The 25,476-nt window shown below is 39.7% G+C and overlaps 1 protein-coding gene across 3 annotated transcripts in view; it reads left to right on the forward strand.

Annotated features, from left to right (window-relative positions):
- COMMD10 (COMM domain containing 10) overlaps window positions 1-25,476 on the forward strand; it is a 212,669-nt gene that overhangs the window by 89,799 nt on the left and 97,394 nt on the right. The window contains exon 6 of one of the 3 annotated variants that reach the window (XM_054511188.2): window positions 12,331-12,646. The exons of the other annotated variants lie outside the window; for them this stretch is intronic. Coding sequence (XP_054367163.1) covers window positions 12,331-12,381 — 51 coding nt within the window. The 3' untranslated portion in view covers window positions 12,382-12,646. Of the gene's footprint in view, window positions 1-12,330; window positions 12,647-25,476 lie in introns of those variants that run through there. 3 annotated transcript variants of the gene reach the window in all.

A 25,476-nucleotide genomic window follows, 5' to 3' on the forward strand; every position in this document is an offset into this window, starting at 1 on the left:
GAAGAGATACATTCCAGAATGGTATTCCAGAATAACCGATTAGTAGGTTAGTACAGTAATTCAGTCAAGAGATGATAGACCAGAATGCCAGAGAAGGTGAAAGGGGGATTCTGCAATACTTGGAAGGTAAAGATGGTAGGATTTATTGGTTAGAGATAATGTGTGAGAAAAAGTGAGTCATTAAGGATGACTCCAGAGTTGACCTGGATAAACTCTCAGTTGCCTATTGCTGTGTTTACAGAAACCCTTCCCTCGTCATTCTGGCGACCCCGCCCCCCCAGAGAGTAGCCCCTGTGACTTAACCTTTATTAAAACTAGCAGTCTTCCTTTAAGTCTGTTGAGGTGTCCCATTTTAACTTTGCTATAAGAGAATGGTCAAATTCTTAATGTTTCCCAAATGTTTTGAAATTCTTTTAGACCATTTAAAATAGAAGGTTAACTTTTTCTGGGGTCTTGGATAAAATGGAGCCTGCTGCTGAGAAGACGCGGAGAAGTGGTTGGCTGGGGAGCACGTCTGTTTCGCTCTTGGAGTCTCTCAGAGCGTTCCTCTCCTGCCCTCAGCCTTCTCCTCACATGGCACCATTCAGAGAGGACTTCTCTCACCACCGCCCCATTACTTTCTGTCACCTCACCTTGTTCTGTCTACCTCCACGAATTTATTCTCGTCTGTCATGTTTCTTATTTTTGTATCTTTTTTTTTAATAATTTTATTTATTTATTTGAGAGAGCGAGAATGAGAGAGAGAGAGAGAGTACATGAGAGGGGGGAGGGTTAGAGGGAGAAGCAGACTCCCTGCCCAGCAGGGAGCCTGATGCGGGACTCATCCAGGGACTCCAGGATCATGACCTGAGCCGAAGGCAGTCGCTTAACCAACTGAGCCACCCAGGCGCCCCTTATTTTTGTATCTTTGTCACCCCACTGAGATATAAACTCTGTAAGGGGAGTGGCATTGTTTCCCTCTGTTATAGTCTCAGGGTCTAGAATGGTACTTGACATGTAGTAGTTACTCAGTAAATAACTACACGTGAGTCAAATGAATGAATAGCACAGTGTGGCTGTTTATCAAATGGCAGCATGAAGAGAAAAATGGTCATCCTTGTGCCTTGCCAGGGAGAGTATAAGATCACGCAGCCACCGTGGAAAATGGTATTGCGATGCCTCAGAGAAGTAAATCTAGAATTACCATATGATCCAGCAATTCCACTTCTGCATATGTGTCGAGAAGAAGTGAAAGCAGGAACATGAACCTAATTTGTTCACCCATGTTCATATCAGCATCATTCACAGTAGCTGAAAGGTGGGGCAACCTCATTGACAGATGAATAGATAAAAACATAGTAAATATACATAAAAGAGGATATTAGTCTTAAAAAGGAATGGAATTCTGACACATGCTACAATGTGGATGAACCTTGGAGTTATTATGCTAAGTAAAATAAGCCAGTCACAAAAGGACAACTACCATATGATTGCACTTATATGAGGCTCCTGAATTGTCAGATTCATGGAGACAGAAAGCAGAAGGGTGGCTGCCAGGGGGTGTGGGGAGGGCAGAGTGGGAGAGCAGTGTTTAGTGTTTAGTGGCTATAGAGTTCAGTGGGAGAAGATGAAAACACGCTGGAGATGGGTGGTGCTGATGGTCGCACAATTACGTGAACATACTTCATGCCACTCAACGTACACCTCAATGTGGTTAAAATGGTAAATTTTGTGCTATGCGTATTTTACTACAATTTTAAGAAAATAGAAAAATAGGCCCGAAAGCAGGCTATTTTGAGTTTGAATTTCACTTTGACCTTCTCAGCTTCCTGGACTTTTTCATGTTATGCTCTAGGCTTTAACAAACGGAACCTGAAGTATTCACTGAATCAGGGTCTTACCAGTCTTATTCTGAGGACTTTAATTTTGTGTTTCCTCATTTCTAGGTACTTGAACTCAAATGTATTATGGTTATTTTCTGTAATATAAGAAATGTTATTATGTATCTCAGATTCTTATTCTAAAGCTTTAAATTCTGTTTTCTGATGTTTAGGTCCTATCAGGTTGTACTCTTAATAGAGGGTTTACTTTCATTTTCTCATTTTGTTATTTATGAAAATAATTTCCTCGTTATTAGTTCTCATGTTCTTTATTGTCAAATGGTAAGTTACTTATTTTTACTATTGTTAGCAGAGCTTTCTGGGTCCAATCTGGAGACAGAAACCACAAAGTGATTTAAACAGGGAAGCTTAATATAGAGCTATTCAGCTACAATCGACGAGTAACTATAAACTGTAAACAGAATGGTAATAGACACACTAGGGCTGCAGGAGAGTGTTCAGGGAAGGAAGACCTCCGAAGAGGCGACCCCTCCCCAGAGTTGGAGTTTAGACCTTTCTAGAGAAGATACGATTGCCGCCTCCTGGGCAGTGGACACGTTTGCTGGGCTGTTGGGGCCAGAGTTGGTCCCTAGGCACCAGGCGAGCAGGATACGACCCTGTGGGGCACAGTCAAGCTGAGGCTGGTGGGTAGGCATGCAGAAGTAGTCAGGGGGCCACTGACTGGCAGCATGAGGCCCAGAGTGCAGGCCACAGCAATGGGGTCAGGAATCCTATGGATAGAGTCCCGGTGGAGACGGAGAATCTGAAAGGAGTTGATGGTATTGGGTGGAGCAGAAAGAAGCTGGGACATGTGGAATGGGTGTGAGAGAGAAAAGGAAGAGATTCAAGAGAAAGCTTGATTTCTCTCTCTCTTCTAGTCCTCATATATTTAAAGTATGTACAAATACTATAAATGCTACTTTTATTAATATCTTCCTCCCATCCTCATTGCTTTAGCTTAGGCTTTCATCATCTCCATCCCAGGGGACTGCATTAATCTCCTAATTTATCATCCTGCCCTCAGGAATCTTCCTCTTCCAATCTAGTGTTATTAAAAATAAATAGGGGCACTTGGGTGGCTCAGTCGGTTAAGTGACCAACTCTTGATTACAGCTCAGATCATGATCTCACGGTTGTGGGATCAAGCCCTGTGTCAGGCTCCCTGCTGAGCGGGGAGTCTGCTTGAGATTCTCTCTCTCCCTCCCCTCTACCCCCTCCCCTTGCTCACACACTGTCTGTTTATCTTTCTCTCAAATAAATAAATCTTTAATAAGTAAATACACACATAAAGATCTGACATGACATTTTGCTGCTTATAATTCTTTAGTGACCCCCCCACCTCCTCCTTTGGTGACATTACGAGGCCCTGTAGGTTGCACCTCTGCCTTCCACCAGCCACCTTAGACACTTTCTGTATTGAATTTCTCTAAGATCTCCAGACATCATTTTGTTCCCTGCATATTTTGTCCCCTCTCTTGTCCCTTACCTTGCCATCTGGAAAATACCTACCCATTCTTGAAATCCTAAATGTCACCTGTTCTATCCCTGTTTTCCTCAGTGCAAGGTGACCACTTTACTTTTAACATATTTCTGTTTGTTGATGTGTGTCTTATCCTACAATGGAACTGAGATGTTCTTTTTCTTTTACCTTATGTCTTAGTCTGTTCAGGCTGCTCTAACAAAACTACAGACTGGATGGCTTATAAAGAGCAGAAATGTATTGCTCACAGTCTGGAGGGTGAAGTCCAAGGTCAGGGTTCCAGCATGATCAGGGGAGGGCCCTCTTCTGACTCTGAGACTTCTCATTGTATCCTTACATCGTGGAAGGGGCAATGGATCTCTCTGGAGCCTCTTTTGCTGGGCGTTAATCCTTTTCATGAGGCTTCCATCCTCATGACTTAGGTACTTCCAAAGGCCCGTCTACTGATACCAGTATGGGGCAGGGTGGGGGGGACACACAGACATCCAGGCTATAACAGCCTATTCATCTCTTCACTTGGTACTTCATGTAGCACACAGCCCATAGTAGGCCTTAGGTGTTTGTTAGGTGAACAAATGAACTGTCTCCATGCATACTTGGCTTCCAGTAGTTTTTGTACTCAAATAACGTGATCACCTGCCATAACTTAAAAAAACAGACTTCAGAAGAATGTACACTGTGATTTAGAGTTATTGGGGTTCTATGTGTTTATACCTGTATAAGAAATAATACCTTTTGTACCTCTGAAACAAATAATGCAATATATGTTAAAAAAAAAAAAGAAGAAGAAGGTAGCAGGAGGGGAAGAATGAAGGGGAGGAAATCGGAGGGGTAGACGAACCATGAGAGACGATGGACTCTGAAAAACAAACTGAGGGTTCTAGAGGGGAGAGGGGTGGGAGGATGGGTTAGCCTGGTGATGGGTATTGAGGAGGGCACATTCTGCATGGAGCACTGGGTGTTATGCACAATGAATCATGGAACACTTCATCTAAAACTAATGATGTAATGTATGGGGATTAACATAAGAATAAAAAAAAAAGAAATAATACCTTAATTTCTATACTTCTGTTTTCTTAATGCTTAAATATACATTGCTATGTGATCGGTAGAGCAAGTTAGAGATAAGAAAAATGAGATGAAAATGAGCCAGTTGGGTAGATGAATGATAGAGTTGAAATTAGAAAGCACTTTTCTTTAGATTATCTTCCTTTAACCTACTAGTCTTAAAAATCAAGCAGACACTTATTTATCGAGCCCCTTTTGTGTAAGATTGTATTAGATTTGTGACTAGGTACTCTTCCACATCTCAGATTCTGTGATTACTTGGTGAGATTTAAGCTTCAAACAAAACATATTTAAATGTTTTCCTAATGTGGGTGGTTTTATTAAATATTTATTAACTCTATTGTAAAATTATCGCATTAAATAAAATACAATAAGGTTATATTAATATACAGTGAACACTGCTGCACTCCTTGAGGACTAAAAAAATGTATTTTTTTATGTCTGCACATGCACATATTTACCCACAAAAACATGTATGCATATTTATGATTTCTAAAATTGGCACATAAATTAATAATTTTTAAAATTTGCTCATAAACATAATATGGATGATGATGTCCCTGTTTTGAGTTCCTGGCTCTGAAAAAATTGTACCATTCTAATTCCTAAGAAGCATGTAAAATTTTAGTACCAGGAAATCCAGCCTCTTTGGCCAAGTTTGTTTTCTAGCCTAGATAAGGCCTTTTGTACTTGGTTCTGCTCTTCCTAGTCGCCCTAAGGAAAATTGGTTTGATAAGATTTTAACAAAAAATTCGATGCCCTGACATATCCTCAAGAGTGGTTAGCTGTTAAAACAGCCACTAGAATATATTCATAGAAACTATCTTCCATTCCTGAGAGTTTGAAAACGTGATATTGTATGCCTTAATCATTCAGTTGCGTTAGGTATAGGTTATTCTATAATGCACCCGGACCAGAGACCTAGGAAGTCCAGAGACTCTGTTAAAGGGATACAAAGTAAGCATGTTTTTAAATGTAACTCATCATGCTTTCTGGGCCCTTGTTTATCCATGTAATTTTATGATCCCATAACTAAAATAGCTGAAAGGGAACCAATATGAAAAAAAACCCAGTATTTTGCTAAAGTTGCTAAATGAGCTAAGCTAGAGTTTGCCACTCTTGCCACAGAATAATTTTCTGAAATTCTGATTATAGCTAAGTATTAGCAAAAATATTCTTACAGGCTTCCTAAAAAGAAATTCTCTGTTCGTGCTTTATCATTTGCTACTTAGATTAATTGAGGAAAACAAAAGGAAGGGAAAATTTAAAAAGCAAAACAGACTGCCTCCCATATCCTAATTTCATGTTTTTGAAAATTATGAGATTATTCTAAGGCTTTATTACTTTAAAGAGTATTGCTTTATTTATCTTGCTTGATGTAAACAGAACAGTTGTCAAAGTTAATCAATCCCATGTATTTATTAAGGATCCTCTTATCAAACAGTGTGCTGTGTCTTGTTGAGTTTGCAAAAACATCTAATACATAACTTTTATCCTCAGAAAGTTTATAACCTAGTAAAGAAGATTAAATATAGATGAAACCTTTAATGTGTGATTAAGTGTTGAAGGATTAAGGCAGTTAGCATTATAGGAGTTTAAAGAATTTTCAAACCAAGGGAGATTTTAGAGATAATCTAATTCAGTTTCTCATTATACTGATGAGGAAACAGAAGTCTGGAGTAGGTGTTACCTCAGAAATCTGCCCTAAGTCACCATACTGGATAATGTCAGAACCAGAGGTAGAACTTAGGCTCCCTGACTGGAGCCTTTTTGTAGTCCTTTCTGTTTGTAAGCAGCCATGAATCTGTATGGGTGGGCTTGATTCAAGACCAAGGAAGAAGTGAGTCCTGAAACGGTAGGGTTAGATTGTGGACAAAAGAGCGGATGTTCCGTGATGGAGCAACATTAGAAGACCTGGGGAAGAGCGAAGAAGGGAACAGCCTTACGAGAGTAGAAGGCACAGAGTAGGGACTGTTGGTAACCTGGGGTTGGATTAAGGAGTCCTTTCAAACCAGGTAGATTTTTTTACATTGTAGGTATTGGGGTGCTTTTATAGATTTCTCAAATGGAATGACTTGGTAAAAATTGTGTTTTGGGAAGGTCATTCCATGTGATGAACAGGAAGGATGGAAGTAAGAGAATTCAAAGGACAGGAAGACAGGGTAGGTTGGGGCTTCATCAGGTTGTGGTAGTAGGAACGACTACCACAGAAAATTCAAACCCTTAAGGCATTTCTAGAAGGGGAAAACAGTAGCTCTAGATTATGGTTTTATAAAGAGAATGAAGGGTTGACAAGATGGTCGTAGATGAATGGTATTTCCATGGACAGAAATAAAATAACTTGGATGAGGACTAATGTGTATTGAGTTTTTTTGTATAAAAATTTGTGTAAAAGTTGTGAAGGATTTTGGAAATCATCTGTGCTGAGTTTGGGGACAATATGAGATCATCTAACTGAATGTGTCCCTTGCTTGGGGATTTGGAAGTATAACATTGAAATGAAAGGGCCAAAATAGAGATTTGAGATCTTGTCTATATGATTGTGTTGGAATTGTCAGGAGATCGGACCACACTAAAGAAATAGGGGTGGAGAAGAAGAGACAGTCTTGGAGATGTTACCTGCAACTGTAGCAGAGAGGGAAAAGTAGAGCTAAAAAGGAGACAGAAAAGAATGAATAAAAAATGTTAGGAGTGGTGAGCATTAGTTAAGAATTATGGACTTCAGTCCCACATAGACCTAGATTGAAGGCCATCTTCTATCTCCAGTTAGCTTTGTTCCATTGGATAAATCATCTTTTTTTAAGACTTGGTTTTTCTCCTGTGTAAAATGCAATAGTAATAGTACCTACATCTTTGGTAGGGAGTATTGCAAGGCTTAAATAAAGCCACTAAAATGCTTAGCTAGCTCAGTGTTTGACACCCAGATACATTCAATAAATCTTACAAGATAAATAGGGCCGTAGGATCTACAAAGAATAAAGAAATGACAGTGTCTCTGAAAAGCAGGAAGAGAAACTAAAAGGTAGCGTCTGAAGATGGGTTTTGGGTAAAGCAGCATTGTAATAGAGTCATAATGCTGTTAACTTCACACACATTTTTACACAGTTTGTGCAGTGGTGAGTCAGCTTTGAAGTAGAATTAAATACATTCCAATTCAAAGAATAAGGACTGAGGAAGCTTTTCCTGTTGTTCTTGCTTTTAAAAGGATTACTACCGAGTGCTAATGAGGGCTTACTGTAAGTGTATTAGCATTTAACCTAAAATAGGATTTTAGCTTTTCATTTGAGAGTTTCCCATATCTTTGGACAGCCAATAATGAAGTTTTTGCATTTTAATTTAGGGTTAATAAGCAATTGTACCTGCTGTGTACCCTTAGAGACCGTTAGGTGATCTCTGTACGTTTCTTATATGTATGAACAATTTTGAATGGAAGGCTACTTATATGCAAGTTTATAAAAACCACTGTGGGGGCGCCTGGGTGGCTCAGATGGTTCAGTGTCCCATTCTTGGTTTCAGCTCAGGTCATGATCTCATGGGTTGTGGGATTGAGCCCCACGTTGGGCTCTGCACTTAGCTGGGAGTCTCTCTGAGATTCTCTCCCTCTGCCCCTCTCCCCACTTGTGCGTGCACCTGTTCTCTTTCTCTGTCTCTCTAAAATACATAAATAAGTCTTTGGAAAAAGCCCCACTATGGATATGGCTTAAATCTAATAGCAGTAATATACCTCAATTTGTAATTGTCATTGCTCTTTTGCTTATTTTTTTTTTAAAGATTTTATTTATTTATTTGAGAGAGAGAGAGAGAGCAGGAGAGGGAGAGGGAGAAGCAGACTCCCCGCTGAGCAGGGAGCCCAGTGAGGGACTCGATCCCAGGGCCCTGAGATCATGACCTGAGCTGAAGGGAGATGCTTAACCGACTGAGCCACCCAGGGGCGCTGCTCTTTTGCTTAGAATGCATTGTTAATGTGTTCACCCTTCTCCAATTAAGTTATTCATTTACCTTTTGTTTAGATCCTAGGCCACCAAGATAGAGGAAAATATAAGAAATGGGCATTTTTTTTCCAGTTTAGTTTTTTCCTGTATTGTTCTTCGAATAATGGATTTACTTTTTCATACAACATGCTAGTGGTGCCTCACATTTTTAATAATACTTGCCTAAGTGAGGGCGCCTGGGTGGCTCAGATGGTTAAGCGTCTGCCTTCGGCTCAGGTCATGATCTCAGGGTCCTGGGATCGAGTCCCGCATCGGGCTCCCTGCTCCTTGGGAGCCTGCTTCTCCCTCTGCCTCTCTCTCTCTCTCTCTCTGTCTCTCATGAATAAATAAATAAAATCTTAAAAAAAAAAAAATACTTGCCTAAGTGAGAGTATAGCCTATTGTGACATTTTCTATTAGCAATTCATTCACAAACATTTGACAGATCGTTAGCTTTTATCTGTTTGTGGCCTCTAATCTTTTTTTTTTTTTTAAGATTTTATTTATTTACTTGAGAGAGAGAGAATCAGAGACAGATAGCAAGAGAGGGAAGAGGGTCAGAGGGAGAAGCAGACCCCCCGCTGAGCAGGGAGCCCGATGTGGGACTTGATCCCGGGACTCCAGGATCATGACCTGAGCTGAAGGCAGTCACTTAACCAACTGAGCCACCCAGGCGCCCTGTTTGTGGCCTCTAATCTTAAAGTTTGTTTGAAAAAGCAAATGTAGTAAAATTAAAATTAAAAAAAGATGAGCCCTGGGTGCTATATGCAACTGATAAATTATTGAATTCTACATTTGAAGCTAATGATGTACTATATGTTGCCTAATTGAATTTAAATGAAAAAAAAATAAGGAAAAATTTTCCTGGTTAAAAAAATAAGTTTTTAAAACTGTTTTCTTAAAATCAGTTATTTTAATTCAGGAACATTTAGGGAAATTATGTATATTGTACTATCCTATCAGCTCTTGACTACATTTTTGTTCTTGTCATATAAAAGACATTTTTTTTTGCTGTCATTTTGAGGAGAAAATGGAGAAATGTTTGTTAATAAATCCTTATTATTCTTGCCACACATCTATTTTAATCACATTTTATTTCTCAAGGGTACTTCTCTGAGATCTTTGGAAACGTAGTAGTATGTGGCAGTCTGGTGCATGGCTATTCTATTTGTGACTTCTAAAAGCTGACTTTTGTGCTATGGATGTTTATTTATCAGTGTCCTTATTACAGACACTGGTTATGCCTTGTATCTGTCATCTTCTGCAAGTGTGTGAAATAGCAATAGAAAGCAAATTAAACCAAGCTAGTGATTTGTAACTAATGTGTAAGAAATTAGTAGAAATCAGAGTAGTTTAAACCTATGTACCGTATATATTACTTCTGAGTCACAGATTTAAAAAGCACAAAGCACACTTAATTATGAAAATCCACATACAGAAATAGGGAAACGGTAATAGGGAGTCTGTTTAGTTGAATTCAGCGTTGTTGGAGACCCATCCTTTTTGAAAAAGCACTGTGATCCTGGTACTGCTGGTCCAGGGTAGACTGTTTTGAAGTCATCAAGATGAGAATGTGAAGGAAGGTTTTCTAATGCAAGAAAGTTATTTTTAACCTCTAGCATCCATGGTCTTGTTTACCACAGTTGTATGTATTATAAAACTGACCAGCATCTCAGCATTTATCTAAACTCTCCAGCGTATTTATTAATTTATTCAGTAAATATTTACTAAACATTTAATATGTGCCAGGCATATTTAGAGCAGGAGGTAAAGAGTAAGACAGAGGGAGGTAGTTCCTGCCTTCATGGAGCTCACATTCTCCTGGGGGCCACATAGAGACACAAACAGGTAAACAGACAAATTATGTAGTTTCCAGGTGAAGCGTGTCATATGAAGGGTACACACAAGAGAAAGAAGATTGAGAAGATCAGAAAACAAACTATGTTAGCTACGGTGAAAGGCATGACATTGAAGTTGAAACCCAAAAAAGAGAAGGAACCAGGTCTTTTAGAAGGAGGGAGGAACTTTGCCTTTATAGGGACAATTCAGTGTGCAGAGGCCCTGAGGCAAGATTAAAATTCTGTCTTCTAATAACTGGAAGTAGACTAGCCTGCTTATAAATTTGGGGTTGGGAGCCAGGAGGTAGGTGAGGGGGAAAAGGAGAGAAATTAAGGGCGATCCTTAGGTTTCTGGCTTTTGTAAATGGATGCATGGTAGTGTTGTTTATGAAAATGGGAAGAGTTGTGTGTTTAGGGTCAGGGGGAGCTCAAGTCTGTTTTGAGAGGGTTTGGTCAAAGAAGTGGTCAGTTGAGGTGATTAAAATTGTTACTATATTAAGGTAAAATTACATGGAGAAGAAACTTTAATTATTGCTAAGAAACTAGGAGATCCCTCAAATGTTAATAAAATTTAGGGAGTCAAAGCAATATTCTAAGGAAGCACCAGGGCTATTAAGGATTTAGAAAAAAGCAATCTGTTTTAGGGGATTTAAAGTACTTTGACCCCCACAAAGATTAAAAAGTTAGAAAGTCAAGTAAAAAGGTATTAAAATTCAAGCCAAGTGGAAAAAGGTAGATTGTTCAGAAGGTAAGTGAAAATAATAAATTAAAATACATGATCATCAAGAGATTGTTGGTGAGAGAGGCCATTGGCTCATCAGATAATACAGAAAATAATTACAATAGACACAGAACATCTAACATTATAGTTAAAATATGAAATGTTAATATTCATGGGGGATACTGAAGGGATGAGTCCAGAATTAAAAGGAAAAAGAAGTTTCTAGAGGATTTGAAACCTAAAGATTTTAGCAAACTCCTTGAGAATAAACTTTAAAGCCTGAGTAGTTTTAAAAATCCGGGTTTAGCCAGCACATGGCTGAGAATTTCAATGACTACATAGAATATGAACTCATTAAAATGGGAGTCAATTTTGTTTTTATTTTTAATGTGATATTTCCCAGTTCTTTAAGTCCTTATTTAGAAGGACTTAAATAATCCATGTCCTTACAAGAGTGAATGATAGGCCTCCTTGAAATTAATAAGGGTACAGACTTCCAGAGTAGCAGTCAGTTTAAACATGTGACTTTCTTGGGAAGGAAAACTTCGTTCTTGGGGAACGCTGGTCTTTTACGTCAGAGACCATATCTGTTCTGTTCACTAATGTGTTCACCACACTGAGCACAGTGCAAGATATATAGGAGGCTTTTAGTAAATACTTGGTGAATGAATATAAGTTTTACAGTCAGTTTGGAGGTTTTGGGGAAGCTGTGGATCTCCAGAGCGTTCATTTGTGGGGTCTGAGGAGCTGTCTCTACTGTTACTGTTGACAATACAGCAGCAGGGCTGGACCTGAATCGTGATAGTGCTGATAGTCAGAGATGGTGAGAACAGCTTGGAGATTATGTCTTCCCATGCATTACAGAGAATACTGGGGTTATTTTAAGCCAATATAACTAACTTCCTCTTAGAAGTTTTGTGGACTTTAATTATTTTGATCATTCTCTTCTTTAAAGTTAATAATTTGTGGTTGACCATGTTGTTCCTAAATTCCACATACTAAAGGATTGAGTTCTTTTGAGAACAAATACTGTCAAGGACTAATGAAGTTTTATAGGTGATACATGAGAGAGCCCAGGACCTCATTTTACTTGGATATATTTCTGGAAGTCCAGTAGATGTACTTAGTACTGTAGTCAGATGCAGAAAAATGGCAGACCTCTCTATCTTCTCCATAGTTCTCTAGTTTTTTAACCTAGCAGATCAGTTCTGTATTCACTCCCTAATTTTGTATCCATACTTTATTTTCCCTAATTATGTGTCTGACTGACCTTCTTTTTTTTCTTTTTTCTTTTCTTTTCTTTTGTTTTTCCTTTCCTTTCCCCTCCCCTCCACTCCGTTCTCCTCTCCCCTCCTCTCCTCTCCTCTCCCCTCCCCTCCTCTCCTCTCCTCAGGCGCCTGGGTGGCTCAGTCGGTTAAGCGTCTGCCTTCGGCTCAGGTCATGATCCCAGGGTCCTGGGGTCAAGTCCCGCACGGGGGGGGCTCCTTGCTCAGTGGGGAGCCTGCTTCTCCCTCTCCAATTTCCCCTGCTTGTGCCTTCTCTCTCTGACAAAGAAATAAAATCTTTTAAAAAATAAAATCAACTTCCCTCTAGAGTAATTTGAATTGACTTGGGCTCCCTTTGTCACAGTCCTGTAATTCAGTGTTTATCTTCACAAGTATTTGTTTCCATGTCTGTTCCTTTTATGTCAGCACATTCTAGTGGTTGCGGTTTTTTCTCCACCAGCCTTTCTGGAGAATCATAGTGGTTTACCCTAACTCCTACGATGGACCCTCATCAATCATGGACATGTAGGATTAGGACGGAAGACTAAAGAAACAACATCGCCTTTCCCTCTGGCAGCAGTGGGGAGCATCGTTATTTACCAAGAAAAGCCGATCGAGAGGAGGTCTGTTAGGGTGACTATGTTCTGTGCCACTATTGAAAAGCAGGTCTATGAGAAATTCTCAAGGGTTGAGCTGTTTTTAATGTTATGGATGAGAAAGCATTCTCTGGGCTCAGAGCCGGGAATTTTATATATAAATGGTAATAGAGGAGCAGTGTAACGTTTATGAAGCTGCAGGCAAGGGGATGTGAATGGACTTTGGGGCCTTGGGATCAGGTGTTTCAAATCCTGGTGCCCTTCTCTTAATAGCTTTGTCCCTGTGGGCAAGTTACTTTGGCCTCTCTGGGCCTCAGCCTCCTGTTTTGCAAAATGGAAATGATACGATCTCCTCACAAGAATTTTAAGAGAATTGAATGCAGTTACACACAGAAAATGCCAAATGAAACGCTTGACACATCTAGATTTTTGTCCCCAAGGACAAATAGTTCTATTGCTAAATATGGAAAGGGAGATGCAAAAAAAGTTTCTCCATGATTCGCTAGAGCTCTGTACCCATAGGCCTCTGTATTGTCTCATCCTCAGTGAGCCACCATGATCCCTACAAGGATGTGTGTTTTAAAAGGGCATGGAATTGGGTGCCTGGGTGGCTCAGTCGTTAAGCGTCTGCCTTCGGCTCAGGTCATGATCCCAGGTCCTGGGATCGAGCCCCACATCGGGCTCCCTGCTTGTCGGGCAGCCTGCTTCTCCCTCTCCCACTCCCCCTGCTTGTGTTCCTGCTCTCACTATGTCTTTCTCTGTCAAATAAATAAATAAAATCTTTAAAAAAAAAAAAGGGCATGGAATTTTTATATTTTTGTTTGCCTTGAACAGTAGGTGAATTCGTGCTCTGGGGTGGTAGGTGGCTGCTAGAGATAAGGATCCGGGCAGGAGGAGCTTGAGCACGGGTAGTTTAACAGGCCCCCGGTCCTCTTTTCTAAAAGAGCAGCTAAACTTTTCAGTTTTACCTTTTGTATTTTCGTGGAAGATACTGATTGAGCAAAAAGGTCTGTGTTTTTCAAAAAAGTTTGACAAACCAAAAGCAGGCTCAAGCACTCCATTCCTCGACTTCCCTTTCTCGCAGGTCTCACTCTGCTTTTCCCTTGGCCTTTTCAAGTTTGTGGGAATGGGTGGCGCAGGGAGAAGGGATGGAGGCAGGGCTTTTCCAGGCTGTCTTACTGGTAGAGTTCTCAGCCAACAAAGCAGCACGAGAGGACAAGGGTCCTATTGCAAAGAGGGCATTCCTGGTGGAACAGTTCTTGACCTCTTTACCCGCAGAGCTGATCTCCCGCACAGCTGATCACCCGCACAGCTGATCACCCGCACAGCTGATCTCCCGCACAGCTGATCTCCCGCACAGCTGATCACCCGCACAGCTGATCTCCCGCACAGCTGATCTCCCGCATAGAGCCACATTTCCAGCCAGTCTCAGAAACGTTCTAACTTCGACATCACAAACACTGTACACACATCTTGCTTCTGATTACTTCCTCCTCGCTGCCTTTATTGGGATCTCTTCAGTTGACCCTCCCTATTTTCCTTTTCTTCTTTATCCATCTTGGACTCTGACTCAGAGTTCTAAAGCCCTTTCCCCACTGCCCTTCCCCGCACGCACCCACAAGAAGTCTGACTCTGCGTGACTCCATCTGACTTCCCTCTACCATCCATTGCTGCGGAGAAAACAGCATGTGGGGTGGGTGAGTTGCCTGTCCTTTCCTGAGCTGGCTGCTGTCCCTTCTGGTTATCTGAGTGGCCTCTCTGTGCTCCATCCTCCATCTGCCTCTCTCTTGGCCTCTTACGGACAACGTGTAACCCTGCTCAAATGAATCCAAGCATCACATGGAAGTAACAGACGAGTCCATCCGCTGTTTGAGCTATAGCCCTCTCTCTCATCTCACAAACTTTCATTTAAAACACATTCATTTTCCTGGTCCATGCAGTTTCTGCTCCTATAACCAAAACTGTTTTTGTAAATTTGTTTTGGTTCCCTGCTTAGTAATGTTTCGCAGCTTCTTATTACCGTGTGAGAGTCTCCTTTCCCTCGCCTTACATTCATGCCCTTGTGCTCCTCCTTTCCAGTCATGCACACTTTGTCCTTCCTCTCTGGGTTTTTACAGATTCGGGTCCTTCTGTCTGGAAAACACTCCTCCTCAGACTTACCGTTCAGTTGTCCAGTGTCATCTCCTGAGAGATTTTTCCCCTGATCCAGCCTGACCTGGCTTAGTCTTCCTGCTTCATTCACTCCCTCTTCATAGTCCTTGTCACATTCATGATCATTCATTTAGTGTCTTTCTTCCCGTGTCTTTTAATGTGGCTTCTAGAGAACAGGGATCTCATTGGTCACGGGACCCAATACTCCTAAGGAGCCCAAGAAATACTTGCTTGAGAAGTGACCAGGTAGAGGCACAACATAATCTCTCCCTGGCTCATTAGATCAGTATGTCTGTGACCTTGTGAGAACTTGTTTCCCTTGGCAAAATAAGTTTTAAGTGGAAATGAAAATACTAGTTTCTCCGCTGGAGTTTACTAAACCATAGTGCAGTGTATGCAGTGGTGCCTAGTAGCTGCACAGCATACATACTTTTTCCTTAGGGTCTTCTGCTTTCTGCTTTTTAAAAAACTAGAAATATGGGGGCGCTTTGGTGGCTCAGTCGGTTAAGCGACTGCCTTCGGCTCAGGTCATGATCCTGGAGTCCCGGGATCGAGTCCCGCATCGGGCTCCCTGCTCAGCGGGAAGCCTGCTTCTCCCTCTCCCCCTCCCCCTGCCCGTGTTCCCTCTCTCGCTGTGTCTCTCTCTGTCAAATAAATAAATAAAATCTAAAAAAACAACAACAAAAAACCCCCCAAAAAACTAGAAATATGTAATAATTTCAAACTTTTTTTTAAACAATTTTATTTATTTATTTGTCAGAGATAGAGCGAGAGCAAGTGAGCACAAGCAGGGGGAGTGGGAAAGGGAGAAGCGGGCTTCCCGCCGAGCAGGGAGCCCGACGCGGGGCTCGATCCCAGGACCCTGGGATCATGACCTGAGCCGAAGGCAGACGCTTAACCGACTGGGCCACCCAGGCATCCCGATAATTTCAAACTTTTATTAGAAAGTTGAGTCTTTTGTTTCTTGTGGCATTTTAATTATTTTTAAAGATTTTATTTATCTATTTATTTTAGAGAGAGAATGGGAGGGAGGGAGAAAGAGCACAAGCAGGAGGAGAAGCAGAGGGAGAGGGACAAGCAGAATCCACGCTGAGCACAGAGCCTGACTTGGGGCTCGATCCCACGACTCTGAAATCATGACCTGAGCCCAAACCAAGAGTCTTTCACTTAACCAGCTGAGCCACGGGGGTGCCCCTCTTGTGGCATTTTTAATTAAATCACATTTATTGAATACTAGTCAGTGCATGCCCCAAATGAGAAGTTAAGATATAGATAAAATACACTTCAGAAACAGTGTGGAAATACGTATCTCTAGAGGAGACCCTAAAAACTCTGTTTTTTACCTAAACAGTGTAGAAATACATATCTCCAGAGGAGAACCTAAAAATTCTGTTTGTTTGTTTTTTTTTACCTAGAAGTATCAGACTTTTCTCAGCTTCTCATGCTCTAGTCCATAAAATGTTACAAAACCTTTATAATTAAGAACTGACAGCTAAAATTACAGCTAAAAATAGAACATAAATTAGTGGATATCTGTAGGAGCAAATAGCAATGACAATGTATTTGTTTTGTGGAATTCTCATTTACAAACAAATGACAGTGCATGTAATACTATCGAATGTTACACATATATGCCGAGATTGCTGCCATATTTTATGGATTAATAAATAGCATTAGAGTAGAAATTAGTTTAGTGTTTAAAAGTAACTTTTATATTATCGGCACAACTACTTTATTGATGTAAAATATATATATATATCCCCCGTCAACCTATCTAGATACAAATATGACAAAGAACAGTCACAGGATCTGGGCTGCACTACAAAGTAGATTACATGATCTTTTAATTACTACATGTATTAACATTTACATGTGAATATGTTCCTAGCATATTCTAATTCAAACTCACAACAGAAATGTAGAAATGACTGTAGTTTGTATTTAACTGAGCTGAGAAAACATATTGTAGTAATTAAATTCTTTTTTTTTTTAAACAAAGTCTTTTTTATAAATAAAATCGCTGGCTTCCAAGTACTTGTACTTTAATGAAAACAACTGTACATTGGAAGCCAAATTTTCCTCTTAAATACTTCCTTTGTATCATATACTTCATTTTCTTTAAATTATAGCTGTGTTTTGGGTAGAATTCTGAGAGAATAATAATGGATTTTATCCCGCAACCACAAAAATAGTTTGATAATATAGGAGCCAGGTGACAGCTTTTTCCCTCCAAGTATACAGACCCATAGTCTGGACAGGAATCTGTAGGGTTGAGCTAACACACTATTCTGTCATTGACGGCAGAATATTGACTCTGTCAGTTTCCAGTGGCCATAATAGAAATCAACCTAGATGCACAGTGCTACTTACTTTGAAGTAAGTGACTGACTACTTGACCAGATACACTCATGGTGGAGAAAGAGATAACTTGTTTATGACCTGCCATAACCTACCCCAGAAGTCAAACTTTGATTGTCTCCCACATTTATTGATTGCATTATTAAGCCCACATGACTTAAATAAAGCATGTTGCACAGACAGGGTAAATGTTGCGGGGAGGAGACGAAATTTATTTTTAAGGAATACTTTCTGCTGGAATTAGAGCCAAATAGTTGATTCAGAATAATCCGTTTTGCTTACTTTCTACCAATAATTGTGTGATTTGGGAAATTATCTTTGTTGTGTTCCTTTTTAATGATGATCTGTCAGTCATAGAGGACCATGGTGAAAACAGTACTTGCTGTGTACGTAATTACTTAAATTCTCCTTTTAGGAGAATAATAAATTACATTTTAAGGGCTCATTGTAGGTTAGGGTTCTCTGAGTACTGAGGCCCCCGTCTCCCACTGTGTGGAGGCCAACAGTGATGGTTCTAGCATTTTCAGCAGAGGCTTCCGAGGCGGACCCGTCCTTCAGTGTGATTTTGGTTACACTTCTGGCTTCCTCGTGCCCTTTAGTTCCAGCTTGTTCCCAAGCCTGTTTCTTCAGCTTCATCATTTTGTACCCTTTTCTGCCTAAGTTCTTTGCAACTAAGAACTGATTAGTACATTTATTTTCAGCAAAAATTGGTCTCAATCTCTATTTGTAAATAAATCCTTTTTTTTTTTTTTTGACTTGGATTTTAGTGAACAATGTAAAAGGGAATTTGAAGGGTGGAAAATAGAAGTTTTTAATGCTTTAAGTTGTGGTATCAGAAGGAAACAGCAATGAAAGCCCAATGAATACTATTTTCAAGAAAGTGTTCCTAGTTTTCAGCACACTAAAAAACTTACGGCATTTTTTTGTAGATGTTATTGTTCATATCATTTTTATTATGAAAAGATGTAATTTGCGTTGGGCATGTATTCCTGACACTCTGAAAAACATCCTTTTGATTTTCCTTTGAAGAATGCCTCCCTTTCCCTCTCTTAGGGTCAGGCCCTAGCCACCACGGTCTCAGAGATGGTGGGTGTGAGCCCCATCAATCGGCAGTCAGCACATTGCGCCTCCTTGGACACACTCATTGGTCCAGATTGACTAAGTACCTATGAGTATACTTTGAAAGATGACCGCAGCACTTTCGAGCAAGGAGAAGGAGGCCAACATGCCAGAAAGTAGCACTAAGAGGGTGGAGAGAGAGAAACTGAGTCCTGATGATATATTTTGAGGCCTAAATCCACTGAGGCCTGAAGCAGTCCCTATTCCTACAGTTATAATCCTATGAGACCATAGATTACCTTTTAGCCTTTGCCAGTTGGGTTAGGTTTTCTGTCATTGGCAATCAAGAGTTTTAGTTTCTTTGGAAAAGGAATGTTAAATCATCTTGAATTGCTGTCATGATACATTGCTACCACACTTTCGACTATTTATATCTTAATTATATATAAATTTGGATCTGAAATATTAATAAAGAAAAGCAATTAGTACTCGAAGGCAAATTACCAATCCAGAAAGAGATGAGCATGAAAATTCAAACCTTAAATTCTGTAAAATTTTGAAGTAGCTGCATTTTTACTTTATATGATTTAAATCTGTATAGTGTAAGTTGGGAAATGGAAACTTAAAAAGAGTAAGTCATATAAAATGTATATTTTAACAAATCACATTAAACAAACAATTACAGACATTTGCTGGATTGTATTTGTGATTTGTCGTAAGCATTTCCCTACCTTTTATACTATCTCATTACCTTATTATATGACTTTCTACACTTTTGACATTGTAACGTTGGTTTTCTGTCAAACATCATGACTGAAAGTAGGACTTCATGGATGAGAGTCCTGCTTCTTCCAGATTTTGTACATAGATATCCTAAGTAGGAAAATAAATCTATAAATACTGCCTTTCACTGCCCCAACCCCATTCTGTATGCCTGTATTTACCCTTCAGTCATCATTCTGGAGCTGAATTGTATTTACATATATTTGCAAAAATTATTTTCTACTTTCAGATGCTTTGTTGTCAATGAGAATAAATTCGTGGGTAAAAAATTTTAGATATGCAGAGCTATAAGGATGAATTTCTAGTATAAAAAACCTTAATAGCCAAATCTCTTAATACTCCCATGTGTGCTTTGGTTCAAGTAGGTGATTATCCCAGGATGTTAAAGGTGTCAGAGTTACAGAGTTGCTAATGTATTGGCTTGCTTTAAGAAAGAAAGTTCACTATTTATGGCTGTAAATTGTGTATGGCATGCTGTTTTCACACATCCCTCATGCTGTTACTAGTCACAGAAATATGTATGTGTGTATGACTGTTTCATCCCAGTATAATATAATGATGGGAGAAATAGCTAATGTAGTATATTCTGAATTATGTGTATGGGTAGCATGTTATTAATTTTTAAATTTATCAAGAAGACACTAAAAACCTAACAAATAATGGATATTGTTTTAGTGTGATGGATGATTTTCTAAATAAAGCTTGGCAGCAGTGTGTACCTGTCTTCCTGTCTTCCAGTGTGTACACAAATAACATCTTGATGATAAGTGTTTTCCCGTTATAGATTGTTAGTAATTTCTATCAGAAGTGTATAATCAAGAAAGGATAATTGTTTCTGCCAGGTAAGTATCCATCCTTTTTTATCTTTTCTGCAGTGAACACTTCTGGCATTTTTTAATGTGGGGTTGTCTTTCATACTTCACATAGTGTGGTTCACGAGGATAGGGTCTTCGGTTTTGGAAGAGACCACGAAGGTCATTTCATTCATTCCCCCGTCCATTTGATGATAATGTGCTTTGGAGATGTTATATGAAATTAACACCTTGGGTAACACTGTTTACTTTCTAAGATGCCATTGTCTTTTGCGTAAACGGTTTGTTTTTTCTCTTTCTTGCCAATAAGAATTGTAAGTACAGTTGAGGACAGAATTTTATTTTTGCACAAATAGAACATCTGTGGAAGAACTCCGCTGCATTTGCTACCTTTCTGGAAGTGCAGCAAAGTGTAAATTCCCGTAAAGGCCCCCCTGGATGTGGCCAGTTACCCTGTGAGCCTGTTACATGACCTGCCTACATTAAATACTGAAGTGGGCTTGAGGTGTGCTAGCCCCGATTCTCAAGTCGGTTCAGCACCGCGCCAGAGCCACGGGAGCCCGTGCTGACCACATGGAAGGCTTGCCAACCAAAGATGTTGCCTCGCATCGTGTCCCCCTCCCCTCCTCTGCCCTCCATTCCGTTCCTTCCCTTCCCCTTTCAGCAGATACGGTCTCAGTGATTTTTGATAATTTTTCCTACCACCTATATGCATACCACCACCCCACACAGTTTTGATTAGCTTTTGAAAACCTAAAGCCTTAAGTCAAGTTATCCTCAGAAATGTCCGTTGCTTCCCTTAAAGGGAAAGACTTTTTTTTTTAAAGATTTTTTATTTATTGATTTGACAGAGAGCGAGCGAGAGAGGGAACCCAAGCAGGGGGAGTGGGAGAGGGAGAAGCAGGCTCTCTTCTGAGCAGGGAGCCCGATGTGGGGCTCGATCCCAGGACCCTGGGATCATGACCTGAGCCGAAGGCAGATGCTTAACGACTGAGCCACTCAGGCGCCCCAAAGGGAAAGACTTTCATATTAGTCCCAGTTGGAGAAAGAAGAGGAAGCCTAGAAGGAGCAGTTTGATTTTTCAAGTGCATTTTGGTTTCCTCCTTGCTATGTGGCGGAGATGCATGCTTTTTAATAGATGTTCGCCTGTAGTAGCCAGTCTCTTTACTTTACCTGATACTGTAAAGGATTCCTAAGCCTGGACTGACATCAGTTTGGTTGCTGTGGAAATGATGGGAATGTCATGAGCTGCTACCCTGACTTACTGTAGCATTAAGTGTAGGGAATAAGAAGTTGCTGTTGGGTTTGAAGTCTGTAAAGCAAATTCCTAGAAGGTTTTGGATTTATCCAAAGTTGCATATCCTGTAAATGACAGAGGTGGGACTAGAACCTAACTATTTGCACTCTCAATCAAATTTTCTTTCTCCTGCACCAAACTCCACTTTTCTGAAAAGGAATACGAATGGTTCATGTAGGGAAATGTTACACTGGGGCTTCAGTTATTATTTCTGATCACGTACTCGTTTAGGTGTTTTCCTCCCTTCTTTTCCCTACCTTCTTTATTAATTTTCCTTTTGGATCTGGTTCCGTGGCTGAATAGTTAGATATAAATGGCAGGTATTTATGCCATTTTGAGGAGAGAATAATGTCTAATGATGTAACCGTTTCTTTATATTATAGGCAGAAGGAGAACTGGAGGACAAATCTGTCTTTCCTCTTCCTCATTGGAATTTACAGAATATGTTAAAATCAGTTGTAATATGCAAATGAAAGCATTATGCAGTTAGACTACTTAGGTGCTTAATAAGAATTCAACACAATAATTAAATCACCAAGTTTAACCTCATTGTACTTCATTTTAATGTGAATATTTGATCTTCCTTATAATGGATGTCTGCATGTAAACTTTTATTTACTGGGGAGGTCGCAGTATAGGATATTAAAGAAGACATTCAACTAGAACTCGATTTGCCTTATGAGCTCCCAGGTTCCCATAGCAATTTTAGACAACACATGCTGTTTTACTGGAAGAGTAACTAGAGGATAGAGTCTGATCACTCTCTCCCTCCCCTGGTAAACCTTCTGTTTGTTTTGTGAATTTAGTAGCTAAAGGTGCATGATAAAACTTGCCATCTCTGTTAGATGCTTCTAAATCAGATATAATAAAATGGCTCCCAGGCTCCAGCAGCTCTTCTTTTTATTCCATTAAACATCGATTTTCTCGATGGTCATACGTCTGGTGTGTCACAAATCTTACTCCAAAAGCGCTAAAATCTATGGTGTACATTTTAAACTCCAAATGAAAAGGAGAACGGGACCTCCTCATAAGTGCAAATATTCTTCCAACAAATGCCAAAAAACAGAATTTTCGTACGAATTTATTTTCACTCCTCTGACCATCATATGATTTGCCTGGCAATATAAAACGATTCCCTGCAGTCCCTCCCATTTAATTATTGAAGCAGAAAAGTACATTAAATCTTAATTGGCCGTACTAACTCTGGTAGCAGCTGGTGTTACTGAGGTTTTGCCCGTGTCTAGAAGCAGTGCAGTGATCGTTCCTAACCTGGAAGAAAAGGTCCCACCATTCTGTTTCATTAGGTAATTTTTCTAGTCTCTCAGTTACATGATTTGTTACAAAAATATACATATGCATGCATACATATCCATATGCCTACCTGTGCATAGATACGTGTTCATATACGCACATGTTTGTTGTATATTTGTGTGTATATACATGTTCCTTTCTAAATAATATTATATTTTATGTCTTGGCAAAATATAAAATAACAACCAAGAAAATAAGGTTGTGACGGCTTCTTCTTAAGAAACTAAGTTATGTCATCACTTTCTTAAGTACCTTCACAACACAGATATTAGGAAAAGTTGCGGATTATTAATTTGGTTTAGACATTTTTTTAAAGGTTTTATTTATTTGAGAGAGAAAGAGAGCGCATGCACGAAAGAGCACCAGCAGAGCGGGGTTGGGGGAGGAGGGAGAAGGAGAAGCAGACCCCCCCGCTGAGCAGGGAGCCAGATCCTGAGCTAAAGGCAGACCCCTAACCACCCAGGTGCCCCTAGACATTTTTTTAGCATCTGTTTGGTGTTAACTTTGTTTCCCTGATACTCAGTTATATATTTGCTTCCTATTATTGTCAGTGTTTCTTATTTGCCTAAAACACTTTGAATTCTACCTCCCTGGATTCTTTTCCCTCCTTTGTTAGTTTACGTGCATTACTGATGTGCTAGTATCTGAAAGTAAAAAGGCAATTTAGAAACAAAGTCAAAGAAAATTTCATCATTCTTATTTCTGAAAATTGCCAACTGAAACTAGTAGCTCCTTGCTGAATTGTCTTCAAGTCAGGCATTCAGGATATCAGCTACTAGGTGCTTTGTAATTAGTTTATGGTTGCAGTATATGATGGTGTACTGTGCAAAATTCATGAAGGAGATTTCTACAAGTTTATCATGAATTTTTGGCCAACTGAACTTTTACACTTCCTAATCCATTTGTTCCGCTGAGTACAGTGTTAGAGTTGAAACAACGGTTTTCACTTCCCGCATGGGTAGGTGAACCCATGCACATATTTATCACTGATTTCCAGCCCTGGAAAAATGTAGAATTTAGATGAGTTTGCTCACTTATATTTAAAGGAGGGGGGATATTTTGAGGGAGTTTTCCTGAAAATAGGATCGGTGAAATAAAAATTAAAATTCATATTGACTTTATGGAGGTAAACTGCCAGAAGCAAACCTCTTTGGCAGATGTTTGAGTCAGAGATACATTCCAACCAAGGCAGAGTCTTCTTTCTGACTTTCCTTTGAGAAGCAGGGACACCCCATGATGTTGGGCTGACAGGCATAAGGAATTAATCAGCTCTTCTCCTCTCCCTTCCTCCCAAAATATTATAAATAGAAATGTGTCCAAATAATGGCAGTGATACAATATAGCTTTTCACTTCTCCTATTTTAGTAAGTTTTTATCTTTTTAAGAAATAAAGGTTAGTGAACTTGAAGAGAGAATGGGAAGTACTTTTTAAAACGTTTTGATCTTATTGAATTTAATTGGATAGATTTCTCTATTAATATAATCATTGCATTACTATGTGCATTATATTATATGCAATCTGGAATACTTGGTCTTTTTACTCCTATAATCTTGAAATAAACATTTAATTTTTAGGTATTACAAATGTCTGATAGCTGTGTTTTGAACCGATATGAGTTGCATTATGTTTTGTTACTAATAGTTTAGATGAATATGTATATCCAAGTCTTGGCCCACTAAAATAAGTAATGTGCTGTAGAGTAGTAGGGTTAGAGATTCTTGGCTTCCTGGATTCTTCTTGTGGGTCCTTCAAGAGATGGCGTAAAGATAATGTAGGTGTTCTGTTGTATTCATCAGGTTTTCTCAGTTGGTTTCAGCTCATTGCCTTATCAGAGAGAGGGAGAAAAATCATGATTTTCTTATATCACACTTACCACCTCTAGCATTGCTTTTCATTCTTTCTTTTGGCCATTATTTAACTAGTGCTTGCATTGGCCTGACATTGTACAAAGCCCTACCAACAACGTGACCTAATAGTTCTTGCCATTATGAAGTTACCATTTAGTAGAGATGGCGCATAAGAACATGGACTCTTGGGTGCCTGGGTGGCTCAGTTGGTTAAGCGACTGCCTTCGGCTCAGGTCATGGTCCCGGAGTCCTGGGATCGAGTCCCGCATCGGGCTCCCTGCTCGGCAGGGAGTCTGCTTCTCCCTCTGACCCTCCTCCCTCTCATGCTCTCTGTATCTCATTCTCTCTGTCTCAAATAAATAAATAAAATCTTTAAAAAAAAAAAAAAGAACATGGACTCTTAAGTCACACTGCCTTGGTTGTACTCTTGGTTGCACCACTTCCTGGTGATTGGACAAGTCCCTTAATCACTTGTGTCCATTTTCTTCCTGCTAAAATGAATGTAATCTCTCTATATTAAATAAGATAACATGTGTAGAACACATACCAAACATTCAGCACTGGTGTTAGGAAAGGGCACATATCAGCTATCTCTAACCCTGTTACAGAAGTGAGTCAACCAGCTTTGTTCAGTTTATAACCATTTTATTTCATTTTGGGAGCCTTTTCCCAGCTCTGCTATAATATTTGGAATATACTCTGCTCACGTTTCCTTCTTTCTTTCAAAGAGCTCCTCATTTAACGTCTCCTGGCTGGACGCTGCCATACACACGACACCCACAGGTCCCTGTTGCACACTGTGTAATGTTTGTACATGTTGCCAATGCAGATTGTTCATTTATTTATTTGAGACTGCGTGGTGTCTTTTCAGTTATATATTATCTATTATTATAAGACCTTAGAAGAGAAGAGACCATGGCAATCTGCGCAATAGGCATTTAATATTGGAAAGAAGTAAAAACAATTTTCATTTTCAGTAGAAGTAAGCATAAGCTTTTTCTCACCAGGCTGTTTATGTGGCTGAGAACAAACTGGGCTGTCAGAACTGTCCTATTATCT

This window comes from Mirounga angustirostris, unplaced genomic scaffold (assembly GCF_029215605.1).
Source record: "Mirounga angustirostris isolate CCGP_5_RB_7025 unplaced genomic scaffold, mMirAng1.0.hap1 SCAF_7, whole genome shotgun sequence".
Taxonomy (NCBI): Eukaryota; Metazoa; Chordata; class Mammalia; order Carnivora; family Phocidae; genus Mirounga; species Mirounga angustirostris.